This window comes from Dendrobates tinctorius, unplaced genomic scaffold, assembly GCF_039654945.1.
Source record: "Dendrobates tinctorius isolate UK_male_01 unplaced genomic scaffold, ASM3965494v1 ptg000348l, whole genome shotgun sequence".
NCBI classification, from domain to species: domain Eukaryota; kingdom Metazoa; phylum Chordata; class Amphibia; order Anura; family Dendrobatidae; genus Dendrobates; species Dendrobates tinctorius.
In genome coordinates this window covers 2153746-2178421 of record NW_027362014.1, presented here as the reverse complement: position 1 = coordinate 2178421, position 24676 = coordinate 2153746, and the positions used below count along the sequence as shown (strand labels likewise).

The window sequence follows — 24676 nt, the reverse complement described above, 5'->3', positions numbered from 1 at the left end:
CGACATTACCAGCACTACCAGAGGAACCAGCAGAGAACGACATTACCAGCACTACCAGAGGAACCAGCAGAGAACGACATTACCAGCTCTACCAGAGGAACCAGCAGAGAACGACATTACCAGCTCTACCAGAGGAACCAGCAGAGAACGACATTACCAGCTCTACCAGAGGAACCAGCAGAGAGCGACATTACCAGCACTACCAGAGGAACCAGCAGAGGGCGACATTACCAGCTCTACCAGAGGAACCAGCAGAGAACGACATTACCAGCTCTACCAGAGGAACCAGCAGAGGGCGACATTACCAGCACTACCAGAGGAACCAGCAGAGGGCGACATTACCAGCACTACCAGAGGAACCAGCAGAGAACGACATTACCAGCTCTACCAGAGGAACCAGCAGAGGGCGACATTACCAGCACTACCAGAGGAACCAGCAGAGAACGACATTACCAACACTACCAGAGGAACCAGCAGAGGGCGACATTACCAGCTCTACCAGAGGAACCAGCAGAGGGCGACATTACCAGCACTACCAGAGGAACCAGCAGAGGGCGACATTACCAGCACTACCAGAGGAACCAGCAGAGAACGACATTACCAGCACTACCAGAGGAACCAGCAGAGGGCGACATTACCAGCTCTACCAGAGGAACCAGCAGAGGGCGACATTACCAGCACTACCAGAGGAACCAGCAGAGAACGACATTACCAGCTTTACCAGAGGAACCAGCAGAGGGCGACATTACCAGCTCTACCAGAGGAACCAGCAGAGAGCGACATTACCAGCTCTACCAGAGGAACCAGCAGAGAACGACATTACCAGCTCTACCAGAGGAACCAGCAGAGGACGACATTACCAGCTCTACCAGAGGAACCAGCAGAGAGCGACATTACCAGCACTACCAGAGGAACCAGCAGAGAACGACATTACCAGCTCTACCAGAGGAACCAGCAGAGGGCGACATTACCAGCACTACCAGAGGAACCAGCAGAGGACGACATTACCAGCTCTACCAGAGGAACCAGCAGAGGACGACATTACCAGCTCTACCAGAGGAACCAGCAGAGAGCGACATTACCAGCTCTACCAGAGGAACCAGCAGAGAACGACATTACCAGCTTTACCAGAGGAACCAGCAGAGGGCGACATTACCAGCACTACCAGAGGAACCAGCAGAGAACGACATTACCAGCACTACCAGAGGAACCAGCAGAGAGCGACATTACCAGCACTACCAGAGGAACCAGCAGAGAACGACATTACCAGCTTTACCAGAGGAACCAGCAGAGGGCGACATTACCAGCACTACCAGAGGAACCAGCAGAGAGCGACATTACCAGCTCTACCAGAGGAACCAGCAGAGAGCGACATTACCAGCACTACCAGAGGAACCAGCAGAGAGCGACATTACCAGCACTACCAGAGGAACCAGCAGAGAGCGACATTACCAGCTCTACCAGAGGAACCAGCAGAGAACGACATTACCAGCACTACCAGAGGAACCAGCAGAGAGCGACATTACCAGCTCTACCAGAGGAACCAGCAGAGAGCGACATTACCAGCACTACCAGAGGAACCAGCAGAGAACGACATTACCAGCTCTACCAGAGGAACCAGCAGAGAGCGACATTACCAGCACTACCAGAGGAACCAGCAGAGAACGACATTACCAGCTCTACCAGAGGAACCAGCAGAGAACGACATTACCAGCTCTACCAGAGGAACCAGCAGAGGACGACATTACCAGCTCTACCAGAGGAACCAGCAGAGGACGACATTACCAGCTCTACCAGAGGAACCAGCAGAGAGCGACATTACCAGCTCTACCAGAGGAACCAGCAGAGAGCGACATTACCAGCACTACCAGAGGAACCAGCAGAGAGCGACATTACCAGCACTACCAGAGGAACCAGCAGAGAGCGACATTACCAGCACTACCAGAGGAACCAGCAGAGAGCGACATTACCAGCTCTACCAGAGGAACCAGCAGAGAACGACATTACCAGCTTTACCAGAGGAACCAGCAGAGGGCGACATTACCAGCACTACCAGAGGAACCAGCAGAGAACGACATTACCAGCTTTACCAGAGGAACCAGCAGAGGGCGACATTACCAGCACTACCAGAGGAACCAGCAGAGGACGACATTACCAGCTCTACCAGAGGAACCAGCAGAGAACGACATTACCAGCTCTACCAGAGGAACCAGCAGAGGGCGACATTACCAGCTCTACCAGAGGAACCAGCAGAGGACGACATTACCAGCTCTACCAGAGGAACCAGCAGAGAGCGACATTACCAGCACTACCAGAGGAACCAGCAGAGAACGACATTACCAGCTTTACCAGAGGAACCAGCAGAGAACGACATTACCAGCACTACCAGAGGAACCAGCAGAGGACGACATTACCAGCTCTACCAGAGGAACCAGCAGAGAACGACATTACCAGCTTTACCAGAGGAACCAGCAGAGAGCGACATTACCAGCACTACCAGAGGAACCAGCAGAGAACGACATTACCAGCTCTACCAGAGGAACCAGCAGAGAGCGACATTACCAGCACTACCAGAGGAACCAGCAGAGGACGACATTACCAGCTCTACCAGAGGAACCAGCAGAGAGCGACATTACCAGCACTACCAGAGGAACCAGCAGAGAACGACATTACCAGCTTTACCAGAGGAACCAGCAGAGGGCGACATTACCAGCACTACCAGAGGAACCAGCAGAGGACGACATTACCAGCTCTACCAGAGGAACCAGCAGAGAGCGACATTACCAGCACTACCAGAGGAACCAGCAGAGAACGACATTACCAGCTCTACCAGAGGAACCAGCAGAGGACGACATTACCAGCTCTACCAGAGGAACCAGCAGAGGACGACATTACCAGCTCTACCAGAGGAACCAGCAGAGAGCGACATTACCAGCACTACCAGAGGAACCAGCAGAGAACGACATTACCAGCTTTACCAGAGGAACCAGCAGAGAACGACATTACCAGCACTACCAGAGGAACCAGCAGAGGACGACATTACCAGCTCTACCAGAGGAACCAGCAGAGGGCGACATTACCAGCACTACCAGAGGAACCAGCAGAGAGCGACATTACCAGCACTACCAGAGGAACCAGCAGAGGGCGACATTACCAGCACTACCAGAGGAACCAGCAGAGAACGACATTACCAGCACTACCAGAGGAACCAGCAGAGAGCGACATTACCAGCACTACCAGAGGAACCAGCAGAGGACGACATTACCAGCACTACCAGAGGAACCAGCAGAGAGCGACATTACCAGCACTACCAGAGGAACCAGCAGAGAGCGACATTACCAGCTCTACCAGAGGAACCAGCAGAGAGCGACATTACCAGCACTACCAGAGGAACCAGCAGAGAACGACATTACCAGCTCTACCAGAGGAACCAGCAGAGAGCGACATTACCAGCACTACCAGAGGAACCAGCAGAGAGCGACATTACCAGCTCTACCAGAGGAACCAGCAGAGAGCGACATTACCAGCTCTACCAGAGGAACCAGCAGAGAGCGACATTACCAGCACTACCAGAGGAACCAGCAGAGGGCAACATTACCAGCACTACCAGAGGAACCAGCAGAGAACGACATTACCAGCTCTACCAGAGGAACCAGCAGAGGACGACATTACCAGCTCTACCAGAGGAACCAGCAGAGAGCGACATTACCAGCTCTACCAGAGGAACCAGCAGAGAGCGACATTACCAGCACTACCAGAGGAACCAGCAGAGGACGACATTACCAGCACTACCAGAGGAACCAGCAGAGAGCGACATTACCAGCACTACCAGAGGAACCAGCAGAGAGCGACATTACCAGCTCTACCAGAGGAACCAGCAGAGAGCGACATTACCAGCACTACCAGAGGAACCAGCAGAGGACGACATTACCAGCACTACCAGAGGAACCAGCAGAGAACGACATTACCAGCTCTACCAGAGGAACCAGCAGAGAGCGACATTACCAGCACTACCAGAGGAACCAGCAGAGGACGACATTACCAGCACTACCAGAGGAACCAGCAGAGAGCGACATTACCAGCACTACCAGAGGAACCAGCAGAGAGCGACATTACCAGCTCTACCAGAGGAACCAGCAGAGAGCGACATTACCAGCTCTACCAGAGGAACCAGCAGAGAGCGACATTACCAGCTCTACCAGAGGAACCAGCAGAGGGCGACATTACCAGCTCTACCAGAGGAACCAGCAGAGAGCGACATTACCAGCTCTACCAGAGGAACCAGCAGAGGGCGACATTACCAGCACTACCAGAGGAACCAGCAGAGAACGACATTACCAGCTCTACCAGAGGAACCAGCAGAGGACGACATTACCAGCTCTACCAGAGGAACCAGCAGAGAGCGACATTACCAGCTTTACCAGAGGAACCAGCAGAGAGCGACATTACCAGCTCTACCAGAGGAACCAGCAGAGAGCGACATTACCAGCTTTACCAGAGGAACCAGCAGAGGGCGACATTACCAGCTCTACCAGAGGAACCAGCAGAGGGCGACATTACCAGCTTTACCAGAGGAACCAGCAGAGGGCGACATTACCAGCACTACCAGAGGAACCAGCAGAGAACGACATTACCAGCACTACCAGAGGAACCAGCAGAGGACGACATTACCAGCTCTACCAGAGGAACCAGCAGAGAGCGACATTACCAGCTTTACCAGAGGAACCAGCAGAGAGCGACATTACCAGCTTTACCAGAGGAACCAGCAGAGAGCGACATTACCAGCTTTACCAGAGGAACCAGCAGAGGGCGACATTACCAGCTCTACCAGAGGAACCAGCAGAGAACGACATTACCAGCACTACCAGAGGAACCAGCAGAGAGCGACATTACCAGCTTTACCAGAGGAACCAGCAGAGAGCGACATTACCAGCTTTACCAGAGGAACCAGCAGAGGGCGACATTACCAGCTTTACCAGAGGAACCAGCAGAGGGCGACATTACCAGCTCTACCAGAGGAACCAGCAGAGAGCGACATTACCAGCTTTACCAGAGGAACCAGCAGAGGGCGACATTACCAGCTCTACCAGAGGAACCAGCAGAGAGCGACATTACCAGCTCTACCAGAGGAACCAGCAGAGGGCGACATTACCAGCTCTACCAGAGGAACCAGCAGAGAGCGACATTACCAGCACTACCAGAGGAACCAGCAGAGAGCGACATTACCAGCTCTACCAGAGGAACCAGCAGAGAACGACATTACCAGCACTACCAGAGGAACCAGCAGAGGGCGACATTACCAGCTCTACCAGAGGAACCAGCAGAGGGCGACATTACCAGCACTACCAGAGGAACCAGCAGAGGGCGACATTACCGGAGGAACCAGCAGAGGGCAACATTACCAGCACTACCAGAGGAACCAGCAGAGGGCGACATTACCAGCACTACCAGAGGAACCAGCAGAGGGCGACATTACCAGCTCTACCAGAGGAACCAGCAGAGGGCGACATTACCAGCACTACCAGAACAACCAGCAAATAGCGACATTACCAGCTCTACCAGAGGAACCAGCAGAGGGCAACATTACCAGCACTACCAGAGGAACCAGCAGAGAGCGACATTACCAGCTCTACCAGAGGAACCAGCAGAGGGCGACATTACCAGCACTACCAGAGGAACCAGCAGAGGGCGACATTACCAGCACTACCAGAGGAACCAGCAGAGAGCGACATTACCAGCACTACCAGAGGAACCAGCAGAGGGCGACATTACCAGCACTACCAGAGGAACCAGCAGAGGGCGACATTACCAGCACTACCAGAGGAACCAGCAGAGGGCGATATTACCAGCTGTACCATAGGAACCAGCAGAAGGCGACATTTCCAGCACTACCAGAGGAACCAGCAGAGGGCGACATTTCCAGCACTACCAGAACAACCAGAGGAACCAGCAGAGAGCGACATTTCCTGCACTACCAGAACAACCAGAGGAACCAGCAGAGGGCGACATTTCCAGCACTACCAGAACAACCAGAGGAACCAGCAGAGGGCAATATTACCAGCTGTACCATAGAATCATAGAATCGTAGAGTTGGAAGGGACCTCCTGGGCCATCTGGTCCAACCCCCTGCTCAAAGCAGGATTCGCTAAATCATCCCAGTCAGATGTCTGTCCAGCCTCTGTTTGAAGACTTCCATTGAAGGAGAACTCACCACTTCTCGTGGCAGCCTGTTCCACTCATTGATCACTCTAACTGTCAAAAAGTTTTTTCTAATATCTAATCTGTGTCTCCTCCCATTCAGTTTCATCCCATTGCTTCTAGTCTTTCCTTGTGCAAATGAGAATAAAGTTGATCCTTCTACAATGTGACAGCCCTTTAGATATTTGTAGACAGCAATTAAGTCTCCTCTCAGTCTTCTCTTTTGCAAACTAAACATTCCCAAATCCTGCAACCTTTCCTCATAAGACAGGGATTGCAGACCTGTCACCATTCTGGTCGCTCTTTTCTGAACTTGCTCCAGTTTGTTGATGTCTTTTTTAAAATGTGGTGCCCAAAACTGGACACAATATTCCAGATGAGGTCTGACCAAAGAGGAGTAGAGGGAAATAATGACTTCACGTGATCTAGACTGTATGCTTCTGTTAATACATCCTAGAACTGCATTTGCCTTTTTTGCTGCTGCATCACACTGTTGACTCATATTCAGTCTGTGATCTATTAGTATACCCAAGTCTTTTTCACATGTGCTGTTGCTTAGCCCTATTCCTCCCATTCTATATATGCTTTTTTCATTTTTATTGCCCAGATGTAGTACTTTGCATTTCTCCCTGTTAAAAACCATTCTGTTAGTTGCTGCCCACTTCTCCAGTTTATTTAAATCTTTTTGAATCCTCTCTCTCTCTTCTCTAGTATTAGCTATCCCTCCTAGCTTTGTGTCATCAGCAAATTTAATCAGTTTACCCTCAATTCCTTCATCTAAATCGTTGATAAAGATGTTGAACAATACAGGGCCCAGGACAGAGCCTTGTGGTACCCCACTTGAGACATTCTTCCAACTGGATGTGCAGCCATTTACGACCACTCTTTGGGTCCGATCACTAAGCCAGCTATGAATCCACCTAACAGTTGCCTTGTCCATTCCATACTTAGTCATTTTTTCAATAAGGATTGTATGAGAGACTTTGTCAAATGCTTTGCTGAAGTCAAGATATACTATATCTACAGCATTTCCTTGATCCACCCAATCAGTGATACCGTCATAGAAGGAAATTAAGTTAGTCTGACATGACTTATTAGTTACAAACCCATGCTGACTCTGTTTGATCACTTCATTCTTATCCAGGTATTGACTTACATGTTGTTTAATAATTTGTTCAAAGATTTTTCCTGGTATAGAAGTCAGACTCACCGGCCTATAGTTGCCTGGGTCCACCTTCTTCCCCTTTTTGAAGATAGGAACAACATTTGCTCTTCTCCAGTCTTCTGGCACTTCTCCTGTTCTCCAAGAATTTTCAAAGATTATGGAGAGTGGTTCAGAAATTTCTTCTGCTATCTCCTTCAGTACTCTGGGGTGTAATTCATCTGGACCTGGAGACTTGAATTCATTTAGATTAGCTAAGTGTTTCCTCACTATCTTTCTGTTTATAGATATCCTGGATTCTTCTATTCCCTTAATAGGACAGTGAATAACAGTTGGTGTTACATTTCCTTTCTGAGAGAAAACAGATGCAAAATAGGAATTTAAAAGTTCAGCCTTCTCAACATCCTGTCTTACCATTTCATCATTTTCATCCTGTAAAAATCCTATAGCATCTTTGACTTTTCTTTTACTTTTGACATATCCCCAAAATCCTTTATTATTGCTTTTGACATCTCTTGCAAGCCTCAATTCATTTTCAGCTTTAGCTAATCTGATTTGTGCCCTGCAGATTCTGCAGACAGCATTATATTCTTCTTTAGATATGCCTCCCTCTTTCCATTTTATAAACATTTTTTTCTTCCTTTTTAGCATGTGCTTAAGTTCTGTGTTCACCCATCCTGGTTTCCTTAAATGCTTCCTATTCTTCCCTCTTTTCGGAATTGTTAACAACTGTGCTTTGAGAATTTCATTTTTCAAGATTTCCCATCCTTCCTGGACATTTTTGTCTTTAAGGATATCCAGCCATTGGATCCCTCCAATTATCTTTCTGAATCCCTTAAAATCTGCCTTTCTGAAATCTAACCTTGACGTCTGAGTCTTCACAGGTCTTCCGCCTCTAGTTATCCAAAATTCTAAAATAGCATGGTCGCTACCTCCTAGGGTCCCAGCCACTTTTACCTCCTCAACCATTTCCTCCCTGTTTATAAGGATTAGATCCAAGGTAGCAGTTCCCCTTGTTTTCTCCCTTACCTTTTGGAAGATAAAGTTGTCAGCAAGAGAGGATAAGAATTTCCTTGACCTGTTAGTTTTGCCTGAGAGAGATTCCCAACAAATGTCTGGATAGTTGAAATCTCCCATGACAACTATGTCATATTTTTTGGAGAACTTGGCCATTTGATGCATAAAGAGTTCATCCATATCTTCACCTTGCACAGGCGGCCTGTAGTAAATGCCTACAATGGTGTCCTTTCCATTGTTCTGTCCTTGTATTCTTACCCAAACAGTTTCCACAGAACTCCCAGTCTCTGAAGCTTCAATTTCTGTGCAGATATACGCGTTTCTAACATACAATGCGACACCCCCTCCTCGTTTATCAAGTCTGTTTCTTGCAAATAAGTTGTATCCTTCTAGTCTTGTATTCCAATCATGTGTATTGTCCCACCAAGTTTCAGTGATTCCAATGACATCATATTTCTTTTCCTGTGTTAGTAGTTCCAATTCTCCTTGTTTGTTGCCCATGCTTTCTGCATTAGTATAGAAACATTTTAGTTTGTGATTGGTTTCTCTTTCTCCAATATTTTTATTAATTAGATTCTTTTGTCTTTGTTCTTCCTTTCCACTTCTAATAGCAGAGTTCTCAGTAGCATTTGTCAGGTGTATGGCTTTTTCTGGTCTTTTGCTTCCCTTCCCATGTTGTTCTAGTTTAAAGCTCTCCTTACAAGTGTAGCAAGGCGACTTCCAAATACATGCTTTCCAGTCTTCGTAAGGTGCACCCCATCTCTAGCAAGTAGTCCATCGTATAAGTAGTTCACTCCGTGATCCAGAAATCCAAATCCTTGCTGACGGCACCATCGACGTAGCCAGTTGTTCACCTGCAGAATCTTATTCCACCTCCTTGTTCCATGGCCATCCACTGGGAGGATGGAAGAGAAGACCACCTGCGCTCCCAGTTCTTTCACTTTCTTGCCTAAGTCTTCAAAGTCTCTGCAGATGGTTTCCAGGTCGTTTCTTGCGGTGTCATTTGTCCCCACATGTAGTAGCAGGAATGGGTAGTCATCTGTAGGTCTGAAGAGTCCTGATATCCTGTCAGACACATCTTTAATTTTTGCACCTGGAAGACAGCACATTTCTCTTGTAGTTATATCCGGTCTGCAGATAGCGGCCTCTGTTCCTCTCAGCAGGGAATCCCCCATGACCACCACTCTCCGTTTCTTCTTCACAACATTTTTCTTTCTCCATCCAGGAGGACTCTGAAGGCGTACAAGGTTGCTGTTTGTTGGCAAAGTCTTATCCTGATGTATTTCTTCATCGTTTTCCTGCGTGAGAGCCTGGTACTGGTTCCTGAGCAGTATGGGTGCTGACTGCCTCCTGATCCTCCTGCTTCTCTGGGTCACATGTCTCCATTCCTCTGTTTCTTCAGGTGCACTTCGAATTTCTTCTCTTTCTGTAACATGAAGAGATAATTCTGCTCTGTCCAAGAACTCTTCACCTTCCTTAATGATCTTCAACGTAGCTAACCTCTCTTCCTCCAACAGGGACACAAGCTGCATTTGTGACATGTGAAGTTTGGCTTTTCCACTGGTAAATCTGTGAACATGTAGCAAGAAATGCAGCTCACCAAATGGCTCCTGGCCTCTTCCATCTTGAGATTTCTTAAAAATGATGAAAGATGAGCCAAAATTATCACAGCTGCAACGGCCAAAACCCAGTGATCGTTGAGCTCGCGGAGACTCTTCACTTATCCCAGAAGGCACTGGGAATATGCAAATGATCTCCTCAAGACTCTTCCCCTGGTTTTCCGATTTCCTCTTTTCAGCTGCAACGGCCAAAACCCAGTGATCGTTGAGCTCGCGGAGACTCTTCACTTATCCCAGAAGGCACTGGGAATATGCAAATGATCTCCTCAAGACTCTTCCCCTGGTTTTCCGATTTCCTCTTTTCAGCTGCAACGGCCAAAACCCAGTGATCGTAGAGCTCGCGGAGACTCTTCACTTATCCCAGAAGGCACTGGGAATATGCAAATGATCTCCTCAAGACTCTTCCCCTGGTTTTCCGATTTCCTCTTTTCAGCTGCAACGGCCAAAACCCAGTGATCGTAGAGCTCGCGGAGACTCTTCACTTATCCCAGAAGGCACTGGGAATATGCAAATGATCTCCTCAAGACTCTTCCCCTGGTTTTCCGATTTCCTCTTTTCAGCTGCAACGGCCAAAACCCAGTGATCGTAGAGCTCGCGGAGACTCTTCACTTATCCCAGAAGGCACTGGGAATATGCAAATGATCTCCTCAAGACTCTTCCCCTGGTTTTCCGATTTCCTCTTTTCAGCTGCAACGGCCAAAACCCAGTGATCGTAGAGCTCGCGGAGACTCTTCACTTATCCCAGAAGGCACTGGGAATATGCAAATGATCTCCTCAAGACTCTTTCCCTGGTTTCCCATAGGAACCAGCAGAAGGCGACATTTCCAGCACTACCAGAGGAACCAGCAGAGAGCGACATTACCAGCTCTACCAGAGGAACCAGCAGAGGGCGACATTACCAGCACTACCAGAGGAACCAGCAGAGGGCGACATTACCAGCACTACCAGAGGAACCAGCAGAGGGCGATATTACCAGCTGTACCATAGGAACCAGCAGAAGGCGACATTTCCAGCACTACCAGAGGAACCAGCAGAGGGCGACATTTCCAGCACTACCAGAACAACCAGAGGAACCAGCAGAGAGCGACATTACCAGCTCTACCAGAGGAACCAGCAGAGGGCGACATTACCAGCACTACCAGAGGAACCAGCAGAGGGCGACATTACCAGCGGGAACTGTGGGCACGGGTTCTCCAGCAGCTGTACCATTGTGTGCATTCGGCCATCACTTACAGTTATTCTTCACCGCCCTCGTCTTCTGCCGCCCGTCGTCTGCCCCGCCATAGATCTCCGCCGTCACCGTCAGGCTGGTGGTGTTGGTCGTGGACAGGCTTCCATGTGGCAGGAAGAAGCCGCTGATCACCTGGAAAACACGGATAGAAGGGGGGCTCAGTAGGGGCCACAGAGTAGTGAGGGGCAGCAGTGCAGAGTATTTACAGCACAGCACTAACATTTTTACCAGGGACTGCAATCTCCATCTCCCATACTCTGCGGTGTACAGGTGGAGGGGGACCTGGTGATACCTTAGTGGTGTAGAGCAGGGGCCGTGTGCAGTGGTGGAGGGGGACTCGGTGATACCTTAGTGGTGTAGAGCAGGGGCCGTGTGCAGTGGTGGAGGGGACTCGGTGATACCTTAGTGGTGTAGAGCAGGGGCCGTGTGCAGTGGTGGAGGGGGACTCGGTGATACCTTAGTGGTGTAGAGCAGGGGCCGTGTGCAGTGGTGGAGGGGGACTCGGTGATACCTTAGTGGTGTAGAGCAGGGGCCGTGTGCAGTGGTGGAGGGGGACTCGGTGATACCTTAGTGGTGTAGAGCAGGGGCCGTGTGCAGTGGTGGAGGGGGACTCGGTGATACCTTAGTGGTGTAGAGCAGGGGCCGTGTGCAGTGGTGGAGGGGGACTCGGTGATACCTTAGTGGTGAAGAGCAGGGGCCGTGTGCAGTGGTGGAGGGGGACTCTGTGATACCATAATGGTGTGGAGCAGGGGCCGTGTGCAGTGGTGGCGGGGGACTCGGTGATACCATAATGGTGTAGAGCAGGGGCCGTGTGCTGTGGTGGAGGGAGACTCTGTGATACCTTAGTGGTGTAGAGCAGGGGCCGTGTGCTGTGGTGGAGGGGGACTCGGTGATACCTTAGTGGTGTAGAGCAGGGGCCGTGTGCAGTGGTGGAGGGGGACTCGGTGATACCTTAGTGGTGTAGAGCAGGGGCCGTGTGCTGTGGTGGAGGGAGACTCTGTGATACCTTAGTGGTGTAGAGCAGGGGCCGTGTGCAGTGGTGGAGGGAGACTCTGTGATACCATAATGGTGTGGAGCAGGGGCCGTGTGCAGTGGTGGCGGGGGACTCGGTGATACCATAATGGTGTAGAGCAGGGGCCGTGTGCTGTGGTGGAGGGAGACTCTGTGATACCATAGTGGTGTAGAGCAGGAGCCGTGTACAGTGGTGGAGGGGGACTCGGTGATACCTTAGTGGTGTAGAGCAGGGGCCGTGTGCATTGGTGGAGGGAGACTCGGTGATACCTTAGTGGTGTAGAGCAGGGGCCGTGTGCTGTGGTGGAGGGGGACTCGGTGATACCATAATGGTGTGGAGCAGGGGCCGTGTGCAGTGGTGGAGGGGGACTCGGTGATACCTTAGTGGTGTAGAGCAGGGGCCGTGTGCAGTGGTGGAGGGAGACTCGGTGATACCTTAGTGGTGTAGAGCAGGGGCCGTGTGCTGTGGTGGAGGGGGACTCGGTGATACCATAATGGTGTGGAGCAGGGGCCGTGTGCAGTGGTGGAGGGGGACTCGGTGATACCTTAGTGGTGTAGAGCAGGGGCCGTGTGCAGTGGTGGAGGGGGACTCGGTGATACCTTAATGGTGTGAAGCAGGGGCCGTGTGCAGTGGTGGAGGGGGACTCGGTGATACCTTAGTGGTGTAGAGCAGGGGCCGTGTGCAGTGGTGGAGGGGGACTCGGTGATACCATAATGGTGTGGAGCAGGGGCCGTGTGCTGTGGTGGAGGGAGACTCTGTGATACCTTAGTGGTGTAGAGCAGGGGCCGTGTGCTGTGGTGGAGGGGGACCCGGTGATACCTTAGTGGTGTAGAGCAGGGGCCGTGTGCAGTGGTGGAGGGGGACTCGGTGATACCTTAGTGGTGTAGAGCAGGGGCCGTGTGCTGTGGTGGAGGGAGACTCTGTGATACCTTAGTGGTGTAGAGCAGGGGCCGTGTGCAGTGGTGGAGGGAGACTCTGTGATACCATAATGGTGTGGAGCAGGGGCCGTGTGCAGTGGTGGCGGGGGACTCGGTGATACCATAATGGTGTAGAGCAGGGGCCGTGTGCTGTGGTGGAGGGAGACTCTGTGATACCATAGTGGTGTAGAGCAGGAGCCGTGTACAGTGGTGGAGGGGGACTCGGTGATACCTTAGTGGTGTAGAGCAGGGGCCGTGTGCATTGGTGGAGGGAGACTCGGTGATACCTTAGTGGTGTAGAGCAGGGGCCGTGTGCTGTGGTGGAGGGGGACTCGGTGATACCATAATGGTGTGGAGCAGGGGCCGTGTGCAGTGGTGGAGGGGGACTCGGTGATACCTTAGTGGTGTAGAGCAGGGGCCGTGTGCAGTGGTGGAGGGAGACTCGGTGATACCTTAGTGGTGTAGAGCAGGGGCCGTGTGCTGTGGTGGAGGGGGACTCGGTGATACCATAATGGTGTGGAGCAGGGGCCGTGTGCAGTGGTGGAGGGGGACTCGGTGATACCTTAGTGGTGTAGAGCAGGGGCCGTGTGCAGTGGTGGAGGGGGACTCGGTGATACCTTAATGGTGTGAAGCAGGGGCCGTGTGCAGTGGTGGAGGGGGACTCGGTGATACCTTAGTGGTGTAGAGCAGGGGCCGTGTGCAGTGGTGGAGGGGGACTCGGTGATACCATAATGGTGTGGAGCAGGGGCCGTGTGCAGTGGTGGAGGGAGACTCTGTGATACCATAATGGTGAAGAGCAGGGGCCGTGTGCTGTGGTGGAGGGGGACTCTGTGATACCATAATGATGAAGAGCAGGGGCCGTGTGCAGTGGTGGAGGGGGACTCTGTGATACCTTAGTGGTGTAGAGCAGGGGCCGTGTGCAGTGGTGGAGGGAGACTCGGTGATACCATAATGGTGTGGAGCAGGGGCCGTGTGCTGTGGTGGAGGGGGACTCTGTGATACCTTAGTGGTGTAGAGCAGGGGCCGTGTGCTGTGGTGGAGGGGGACTCGGTGATTCCTTTGTGGTGTAGAGCAGGGGCCGTGTGCTGTGGTGGAGGGGGACTCGGTGATACCTTAGTGGTGTAGAGCAGGGGCCGTGTGCAGTGGTGGAGGGGACTCTGTGATACCATAATGGTGTGGAGCAGGGGCCGTGTGCTGTGGTGGAGGGGGACTCTGTGATACCATAATGGTGTAGAGCAGGGGCCGTGTGCAGTGGAGGAGAAGGACTCTGTGATACCATAGTGGTGTAGAGCAGGGGCCGTGTGCAGTGGTGGAGGGGACTCGGTGATACCATAGTGGTGTAGAGCAGGGGCCGTGTGCAGTGGTGGAGGGGACTCGGTGATACCTTAGTGGTGTAGAGCAGGGGCCGTGTGCAGTGGTGGAGGGGACTCGGTGATACCTTAGTGGTGAAGAGCAGGGGCCGTGTGCAGTGGTGGAGGGGGACTCGGTGATACCATAGTGGTGTAGAGCAGGGGCCGTGTGCAGTGGTGGAGGGGACTCGGTGATACCATAATGGTGTGGAGCAGGGGCCGTGTGCTGTGGTGGAGGGAGACTCGGTGATACCTTAGTGGTGAAGAGCAGGGGCCGTGTGCAGTGGTGGAGGGGGACTCGGTGATACCATAGTGGTGTAGAGCAGGGGCCGTGTGCAGTGGTGGAGGGGACTCGGTGATACCTTAGTGGTGTAGAGCAGGGGCCGTGTGCAGTGGTGGAGGGGACTCGGTGATACCATAATGGTGTGGAGCAGGGGCCGTGTGCTGTGGTGGAGGGGGACTCGGTGATACCTTAGTGGTGTAGAGCAGCGGCCGTGTGCAGTGGTGGAGGGGACTCGGTGATACCTTAGTGGTGTAGAGCAGGGGCCGTGTGCAGTGGTGGAGGGGACTCGGTGATACCTTAGTAGTGTAGAGCAGGGGCCGTGTGCTGTGGTGGAGGGGGACCTGGTGATACCTTAGTTGTGTAGAGCAGGGGCCGTGTGCAGTGGTGGAGGGGGACTCGGTGATACTTTTGTTGTGTAGGGCAGGGGCCGTGTGCTGTGGTGGAGGGGGACCTGGTGATACCTTAGTTGTGTAGAGCAGGGGCCGTGTGCTGTGGTGGAGGGGGACTCGGTGATACCTTAGTTGTGTAGAACAGGGGCCGTGTGCAGTGGTGGAGGGGGACTCGGTGATACCTTTGTTGTGTAGGGCAGGGGCCGTGTGCTGTGGTGGAGGGGGACCTGGTGATACCTTAGTTGTGTAGAGCAGGGGCCGTGTGCTGTGGTGGAGGGGGACTCGGTGATACTTTAGTTGTGTAGAACAGGGGCCGTGTGCAGTGGTGGAGGGGGACTCGGTGATACCTTTGTTGTGTAGGGCAGGGGCCGTGTGCTGTGGTGGAGGGGGACCTGGTGATACCATAATGGTGAAGAGCAGGGGCCGTGTGCAGTGGTGGAGGGGGACTCGGTGATACCTTAGTGGTGAAGAGCAGGGGCCGAGTGCAGTGGTGGAGGGAGACTCGGTGATACCTTAGTGGTGAAGAGCAGGGGCCGTGTGCTGTGGTGGAGGGGGACTCGGTGATACCATAATGGCGAAGAGCAGGGGCCGTGTGCAGTGGTGGAGGAAGACTCGGTGATACCTTAGTGGTGAAGAGCAGGGGCCGTGTGCAGTGGTGGAGGGGGACTCGGTGATACCTTTGTTGTGTAGAGCAGGGGCCGTGTGCTGTGGTGGAGGGAGACTCGGTGATACCTTAGTGGTGTAGAGCAGGGGCCGTTTGCTGTGGTGGAGGGAGACTCTGTGATACCTTAGTGGTGTAGAGCAGGGGCCGTGTGCAGTGGTGGAGGGAGACTCGGTGATACCTTAGTGGTGTAGAGCAGGGGCCGTGTGCTGTGGTGGAGGGAGACTCTGTGATACCTTAGTGGTGTAGAGCAGGGGCCGTGTGCAGTGGTGGAGGGGGACTCGGTGATACCTTAGTGGTGTAGAGCAGGGGCCGTGTGCTGTGGTGGAGGGGACTCGGTAATACCTTTGTTGTGTAGAGCAGGGGCCATGTGCTGTGGTGGAGGGGGACTCGGTGATACCATAATGGTGAAGAGCAGGGGCCGTGTGCAGCAGTGGCGGAGGGAGACTCGGTGATACCATAATGGTGAAGAGCAGGGGCCGTGTGCTGTGGTGGAGGGAGACTCTGTGATACCTTAGTGGTGTAGAGCAGGGGCCGTGTGCAGTGGTGGAGGGGACTCGGTGATACCTTTGTGGTGTAGAGCAGGGGCCGTGTGCAGTGGTGGAGGGGACTCGGTGATGCTTTAGTGGTGTAGAGCAGGGGCTGTGTGCAGTTGTGGAGGGAGACTCTGTGATACCATAGTGGTGTAGAGCAGGGGCCGTGTGCAGTGGTGGAGGGGGACTCGGTGATACCTTAGTGGTGTAGAGCAGGGGCCGTGTGCTGTGGTGGAGGGGACTCGGTGATACCTTTGTTGTGTAGAGCAGGGGCCATGTGCTGTGGTGGAGGGGGACTCGGTGATACCATAATGGTGAAGAGCAGGGGACGTGTGCAGCAGTGGCGGAGGGAGACTCGGTGATACCTTAGTGGTGTAGAGCAGGGGCCGTGTGCAGTGGTGGAGGGGGACTCGGTGATACCTTAGTGGTGTAGAGCAGGGGCCGTGTGCTGTGGTGGAGGGGACTCGGTGATACCTTTGTTGTGTAGAGCAGGGGCCATGTGCTGTGGTGGAGGGGGACTCGGTGATACCATAATGGTGAAGAGCAGGGGCCGTGTGCAGCAGTGGCGGAGGGAGACTCGGTGATACCATAATGGTGAAGAGCAGGGGCCGTGTGCTGTGGTGGAGGGAGACTCTGTGATACCTTAGTGGTGTAGAGCAGGGGCCGTGTGCAGTGGTGGAGGGGACTCGGTGATACCTTTGTGGTGTAGAGCAGGGGCCGTGTGCAGTGGTGGAGGGGACTCGGTGATGCTTTAGTGGTGTAGAGCAGGGGCCGTGTGCAGTTGTGGAGGGAGACTCTGTGATACCATAGTGGTGTAGAGCAGGGGCCGTGTGCAGTGGTGGAGGGGGACTCGGTGATACCTTAGTGGTGTAGAGCAGGGGCCGTGTGCTGTGGTGGAGGGGACTCGGTGATACCTTTGTTGTGTAGAGCAGGGGCCATGTGCTGTGGTGGAGGGGGACTCGGTGATACCATAATGGTGAAGAGCAGGGGCCGTGTGCAGCAGTGGCGGAGGGAGACTCGGTGATACCTTAGTGGTGTAGAGCAGGGGCCGTGTGCAGTGGTGGAGGGGGACTCGGTGATACCTTAGTGGTGTAGAGCAGGGGCCGTGTGCTGTGGTGGAGGGGACTCTGTGATACCTTTGTTGTGTAGAGCAGGGGCCATGTGCTGTGGTGGAGGGGGACTCGGTGATACCATAATGGTGAAGAGCAGGGGCCGTGTGCAGCAGTGGCGGAGGGAGACTCGGTGATACCATAATGGTGAAGAGCAGGGGCTGTGTGCAGTGGCGGAGGGAGACTCGGTGATACCATAATGAAGAGCAGGGGCTGTGTGCAGTGGTGGAGGGAGACTCGGTGATACCTTAGTGGTGTAGAGCAGGGGCCGTGTGCTGTGGTGGAGGGAGACTCTGTGATACCTTAGTGGTGTAGAGCAGGGGCCGTGTGCAGTGGTGGAGGGGACTCGGTGATACCTTTGTGGTGTAGAGCAGGGGCCGTGTTCAGTGGTGGAGGGGACTCGGTGATGCCTTAGTGGTGTAGAGCAGGGGCCGTGTGCTGTGGTGGAGGGAGACTCGGTGATACCTTAGTGGTGTAGAGCAGGGGCCGTGTGCTGTGGTGGAGGGGACTCGGTGATACCTTTGTTGTGTAGAGCAGGGGCCATGTGCTGTGGCGGAGGGGGACTCGGTGATACCATAATGTTGAAGAGCAGGGGCCGTGTGCAGCAGTGGCGGAGGGAGACTCGGTGATACCATAATGAAGAGCAGGGGCTGTGTGCAGTGGTGGAGGGAGACTCGGTGATACCTTAGTGGTGTAGAGCAGGGGCCGTGTGCAGTGGTGGAGGGGACTCGGTGATGCCTTAGTGGTGTAGAGCAGGGGCCGTGTGCAGTGGTGGAGGGGGACTCGGTGATACCTTAGTGGTGTAGAGCAGGGGCCGTGTGCTGTGGTGGAGGGAGACTCGGTGATACCTTAGTGGTGTAGAGCAGGGGCCGTGTGCTGTGGTGGAGGGAGACTCTGTGATACCTTAGTGGTGTAGAGCAGGGGCCGTGTGCAGTGGTGGAGGGGACTCGGTGATACCTTTGTGGTGTAGAGCAGGGGCCGTGTGCAGTGGTGGAGGGGACTCGGTGATGCCTTAGTGGTGTAGAGCAGGGGCCGTGTGCTGTGGTGGAGGGAGACTCGGTGATACCTTAGTGGTGTAGAGCAGGGGCCGTGTGCTGTGGTGGAGGGGACTCGGTGATACCTTTGTTGTGTAGAGCAGGGGCCATGTGCTGTGGTGGAGGGGGACTCGGTGATACCATAATGGTGAAGAGCAGGGGCCGTGTGCAGCAGTGGTGGAGGGAGACTCGGTGATACCATAATGAAGAGCAGGGGCTGTGTGCAGTGGTGGAGGGAGACTCGGTGATACCTTTGTGGTGTAGAGCAGGGGCCGTGTGCTGTGGTGGAGGAGGACTCGGTGATACCTTTATGGTGAAGACCAGGGGCCGTGAGTCGCCATGAAAGCCGCTCTCCTCACTCCGCAGATATTCCGGCTTCAGGACATATCCGCAGCCCCCGTTATCCAGGAACTTCCCGTCCTGCAGATCCATGGCAATCCCCGGAGTCTGGAAGTTCAGCGCGACTGCGGAGACGTGGAGAAGAGCAAAGGGTGAAAATGCTGGGAGGGCGTCACAATGTATCAGTGCAGTGAGGGCCGTACCCACCCATCTGGCAGCCCACGTTCCAGAACGCCGAGGGGCAGAAGTTGGAGGAACTGATACGGGATCCTTTAGGGTAAATCCGGGTGAGGAACCTGCAGGTGTGATGGACGAACTCCGGGGCTGCGGATAAAGAGAAGACGTCTGGTCATTGTCACCTTCCATGTTATCCAGTGACCCGACCCCCAGCGATGTCCCCGACCCCAAATCACCACCAACCCCAAGCAATATCCCCGACCCTCAGTGATGTCCTCCACCCCAAATCACCCCCAGTCATCGCTCCTACCCCAAATTATCACCCCGACCCCCAGTGATGTCCCTTCACCCCAAATAATCACACCAGACCCCCAATCATCACACTCAACCCCAAATAATCACCTCGACCCCCAGCCATCACCCCCAATCCCAAATCACCCACAACCCCCAGCGATGTCCCCCAACCCCAAATCATCACCCCGACTTCCAGTGATGTCCCCCGACCCCCAGTCATCACCCCTGACACCCAATGATGTCCCCGGACTCCAAATCACCCCAACCCCCAGTCATCACCCCCAACCCCGCCATCACCATTGACCACAGCCATGTCCCCCCCCACCCCAAATCATCACCCCGACCCCTCAGTCATCACCCCCGACCTCACCACCTCAGTCATCACCCCCGACATCACCCCCTGACCCCCTCAGTCATCACCCCCGACTCCTCAGTCATCCCCTCTACACAGCCATCATCACCAATCCCCTCAGTCATCACACCCAGGCATTATCAACCGACCCCCAGCTGTCACCCCTGACACTTCAGCCATCTTCCCCAACCCCAGCCATCAACCCCGATTACTAGCCATCAACTGTAACCCCTCAGCCATCATTAACCCTGACCCGCCAGCTATCAACAATGACCCCCCAGCCTTCAACTCTGACCCCTTAATCATCATCCTACCCAAAGCCATGAATCCCGACCCCTCAGCCATCATCACCCCTGACCATTCAGTCATCACTCTGTAGAGAGCCACCATATGAGTGGACGGGGATTAGCTCGCTGGGCGGCGATATTGAGGCACACAGGACACTTTTGCTTAAAGTAACAGTCTGTGGTTTATTTCCTTCATAAACCAATGTCACAGGAACACAAAGCAAACAGTCCTACATCAGACAGACGACTTCTTATTGTCCATAGTAGAGCTTCGCTCCCTCAGGCCGTGCCATGTCCAGCACGCATGCAGCGTTACCATGTAAAGCATACACAGTCTCTTACTGACCCCGGTCAGCGTTATTCACGGTTTATCCCTCACGGGTTATCAGGGAAGCGGCCGCACTGGGATCACTGTTCCAGACAGAGCCTTGTCACTAGGCCGTCTACAGTTGCAGAGCCACAGCCGGGCAGTAGCTTCCCTACACAGAGCCGTCACAGACTCTACCAGGTCCGGGCCTTGCCATGTGCTCTTCCAGGAAGTTCAGTCCCAGACTCTTCCAACACACCCAGGCCTTCCGGGACCTTGCACTCTGACCACTCAGAATCAAACACACAACCCATGTGACCCGGCCTCAGTCACACTATATGGTACATGACCACACCCACAAGTGAGGTAAGGATCACATGGTCATGACCTCACTACAGGTCCTATTACATACAGCCAGACACATACAGGCTTTATCCTGGGCGTTCAGACATACGCCCACATGCATATTCTGAGTAGCATTTACAGTGCCCCCTAGCTTTAACAGAGGTTACTGCACCACATACCCTCTCCCCTGTTCAAACTTGTGGGTGTCACGCTCGCGCCTTGGCAGGTTGGCGCGAGCCGGGGGGTTGTGGCCCCACTGTGCCACAGACCAGGCTACCCTAGAAGGGGCATGACTACGACAGCTGCCTTGGTCTTCTCTGGAGCCTCCAATGGTGAGGTCAGGGTTGTGCGACAGGCAACTGCCACTCCCAGGGTGGTGTCTGGCTGTGACTGCTGATCCCACTCGGGGGCAGGACACCTGGTCAGGTGCAAGTGACATGTAGGCTGAGACACAGGACAGGCGGGCACGGCTGGGAGACACAGGACAGGCAGGCACGGCTGGGAGACACAGGACAGGCGGGCACGGCTGGGAGACACAGGACAGGCGGGCACGGCTGGGAGACACAGGACAGGCGAGCGTGGTATGAGAAGGAACAGGTATCGGTATAGACAGGAAGGAGTGGAATATGAAGGAACAGGTTTTGGACCTGTTCACACAGGAGGTGTAGGTATGGACACAGGCAGGAGTGCGGAGTAGGCAAAGCCGCAGGAGTGCGGAGTGAAGCTGCAGCAAGAGGTTCTGCAGTGGCAGCAGGAGTGGAGCAAAGCTGAACCACAAGGTCTGTGGAAAGAAGCTGCAGCAAGAGGTTCTGCAGCAGCAGAGCAAGCTGAACCACAAGGTCTGTGGAAAGAAGCTGCAGCAAGAGGTTCTGCGAGTGCAGAGCAGGCAGAGCTGCAAGGGTGCAGAGCAAGGACGGGGAGGACACAGGGAAAGGCAGACAAAGCCAAGGAGGCAGGGGTAGGACAGAGTTCAGACAAGGTAAAGGGACCAAGACTCAAGGACCAGGATATTCTGTTTCCTGGCAGGCGGAAGGACAGGTAAACACAAAGCTAGGACCAAGACACAGAGACCAGGATATGCAGCCTCGTGGAGGGCAGACAAAGAACACAAAGCAAGGCTTAGAGTATTCCTACAGAGAAGGAGATACACAGAACAGGGCCTGGCTTCCTCAGCAGCAAGATACTGAGTATAGACATTGCACAGGCAATGTTTCAGTGGGTGTGGTGGAACTAAATAGACAAGGGCTCTAGGTGATTGGTCAGGGACAGATTACCCAGGTGCACCCTGACTACATAAGAACCAGAGAGTTCAGGCGCCGCCCCCCTATACACACAGTCAGGAAGCATACAGGAGAGCAGAGGCACGGAGCACAGGGCTGGCAGCAGACAGAATTCACAGCATGACCCGGAGCAGTGAGTAAGTTGGTGTGCGGGGGATGGGAGGCCATGCAGTGATGCCAACAGGGTTGTTACCGGTTGAACATTTGTCACACACTAGGTGCCTCGAGACCGGGTACCCACTGTCACCTTGCCCTACAAGTTGAGAGGACTGTCTCAGTCTGTTTTGGGTGTCATTCGGCATCACAACTGTGTTCGGCCTCCCCCGCCCCCAGCGGTCAGTATATCAGTCATGGGCTTTGGCCCTCCAGTCACCGTCATCTGTGTCACCAGACCCTTTTTAGTCTCCAGTTTTTCAGTACGCCCTGTCACCCGACTTTTCTCTCCATGGCTGGGGTCCCCAGTTGGTGCGGTCATAAGTCCCACTTACATTCGAGAACACTGTCTGGTCTGAGTCTGACCCATCTAGTACATCACAGGAGCTACAGTCCAGGTCTCTCAGTCTCATACTGAGGGTAGAACTGCCACTTGCAGATTCTCAACGTTCTTGTCTTGCTGAAAGTCTTCAGCTACCTGCGACTTCATTATTTGGAGGGTCCCTTCCGGTCCTTACACCCCGGGATGAAGGCGGCCGCCACCTTATATTCTGCATCTGTTTATCATTGTGCATTCCGGTCCAGCTTAAGCTGCTCCATCTCCCTGAGGTACGTTACCCGATATTCCAGGAGCATTCAGAAGTTCCTAAGGGTTTCCACGGAGCCAACAACAATGAATGGAACCATGCCATCTTCACCAGATGCCTGGACTTCATCATCAGATGGGATCCTCACCACACCGGATCTATTGACAAGCTCTTCATTCACTTTTCCAAGCCTTCCAATGACTTTCCCTACCAGATGTTTGGGTACTGGAATTATGTCTTCCACTAAGCCCAGCCGATTTTTAGCTTCCCTCGCAAGCTCCAGACGTCGAGTGGCTTTCACATTACTCAACATGATCATCTGTTTTGCGCGGAGACATTGCAGATGCATATCCGTCAGGACAGCCACCGGCTTCTCTGTGTCTTCCCTGGTTGACAGTACGACCAACTGCTGAGTCTCAGGTGCCCAGTGCACCCTACACGCTTTGACCGCTTTTTTAAAAGCCTCATGCACACCCTCAGTGGTACAGGCTTCTTGCACGTTTTCGGGTACCTCTATCATGCACTTGAAGATCGAGGGTTCACGGAATTTTCCATCAAAACCTCTACTACAACCGGGGATTGTCTTGTTCCGTTCTCAGCGCACAGTCTTACCCAGTTTTACACTTTTCATGCCCCCTAAGATAGGTATTGGTAACTCCGCCTTGTTATCCCTCGGACACGGCCATTGTAAGTCTTCAACCACCAACGTCTCCTCTTGTGGAAGACATCTCATTGCTTCTCTGTGCACTTCCACGTCTTCTCTTAAGGCCTTATTCACACTTTGCCACGTTGACAGGTGACCTGTGAGCTCAGAGACTTCCTTCTCCAGCTCATCCACTCTGTGCTCAGCCGTTTGTCTCAGGTGAGCTTCCTCAGAGGTGTCAGGGTAACATCACAGAGAGGACGTACCTGAGCTCTGCGCCAGTTCCTGAGCTTCCTCAGAGGTGTCAGGGTAACAATACAGCGAGGACGTACCTGAGCTCTGCGCCAGTTTCTGCACTTCCTCAGAGGTGTCAGGGTAACATCATAGAGAGGACGTACCTGAGCTCTGCGCCAGTTTCTGCACTTCCTCAGATGTGTCAGGGTAACATCATAGAGAGGACGTACCTGAGCTCTGCGCCAGTTTCTGCACTTCCTCAGATGTGTCAGGGTAACATCATAGAGAGGACGTACCTGAGCTCTGCACCAGTTTCTGAGCTTCCTCAGAGGTGTCAGGGTAACATCACAGAGAGGACGTACCTGAGCTCTGCGCCAGTTTCTGCACTTCCTCAGAGGTGTCAGGGTAACATCATAGAGAGGACGTACCTGAGCTCTGCGCCAGTTTCTGCACTTCCTCAGATGTGTCAGGGTAACATCATAGAGAGGACGTACCTGAGCTCTGCACCAGTTTCTGAGCTTCCTCAGAGGTGTCAGGGTAACATCACAGCGAGGACGTACCTGAGCTCTGCGCCAGTTTCTGCACTTCCTCAGAGGTGTCAGGGTAACATCATAGAGAGGACGTACCTGAGCTCTGCGCCAGTTTCTGCACTTCCTCAGATGTGTCAGGGTAACATCATAGAGAGGACGTACCTGAGCTCTGCACCAGTTTCTGAGCTTCCTCAGAGGTGTCAGGGTAACATCACAGAGAGGACGTACCTGAGCTCTGCGCCAGTTTCTGCGCTTCCTCAGAGGTGTCAGGGTAACATCACAGCGAGGACGTACCTGAGCTCTGCACCAGTTTCTGCGCTTCCTCAGAGGTGTCAGGGTAACATCACAGAGAGGACGTACCTGAGCTCTGCGCCAGTTCCTGAGCTTCCTCAGAGGTGTCAGGGTAACATCACAGAGAGGACGTACCTGAGCTCTGCACCAGTTTCTGCACTTCCTCAGAGGTGTCAGGGTAACATCACAGCGAGGATGTACCTGAGCTCTGCGCCAGTTTCTAAGCTTCCTCAGAGGTGTCAGGGTAACATCACAGAGAGGACGTACCTGAGCTCAGTGATTCCTGAGGGGAAGTCATAACTGAGTTCTGCGCTTCCTCAGGGGAGGAGAATTTGTAACAGCA

The 24676-nt window shown here is 53.5% G+C and overlaps 1 protein-coding gene across 1 annotated transcript in view; it reads right to left on the bottom strand.

Annotated features, from left to right (window-relative positions):
• The window catches only part of PLCZ1 (phospholipase C zeta 1), a 185029-nt gene that overhangs the window by 86095 nt on the left and 74258 nt on the right, over positions 1 to 24676 (bottom strand). Inside the window, exons 9-11 of the mRNA XM_073562331.1 lie at positions 19061 to 19177; positions 18821 to 18978; positions 11230 to 11359 (exon numbers count right to left, since the gene is read on the bottom strand). Coding sequence (XP_073418432.1) covers positions 11230 to 11359; positions 18821 to 18978; positions 19061 to 19177 — 405 coding nt within the window. The remainder of the gene's footprint in view (positions 1 to 11229; positions 11360 to 18820; positions 18979 to 19060; positions 19178 to 24676) is intronic.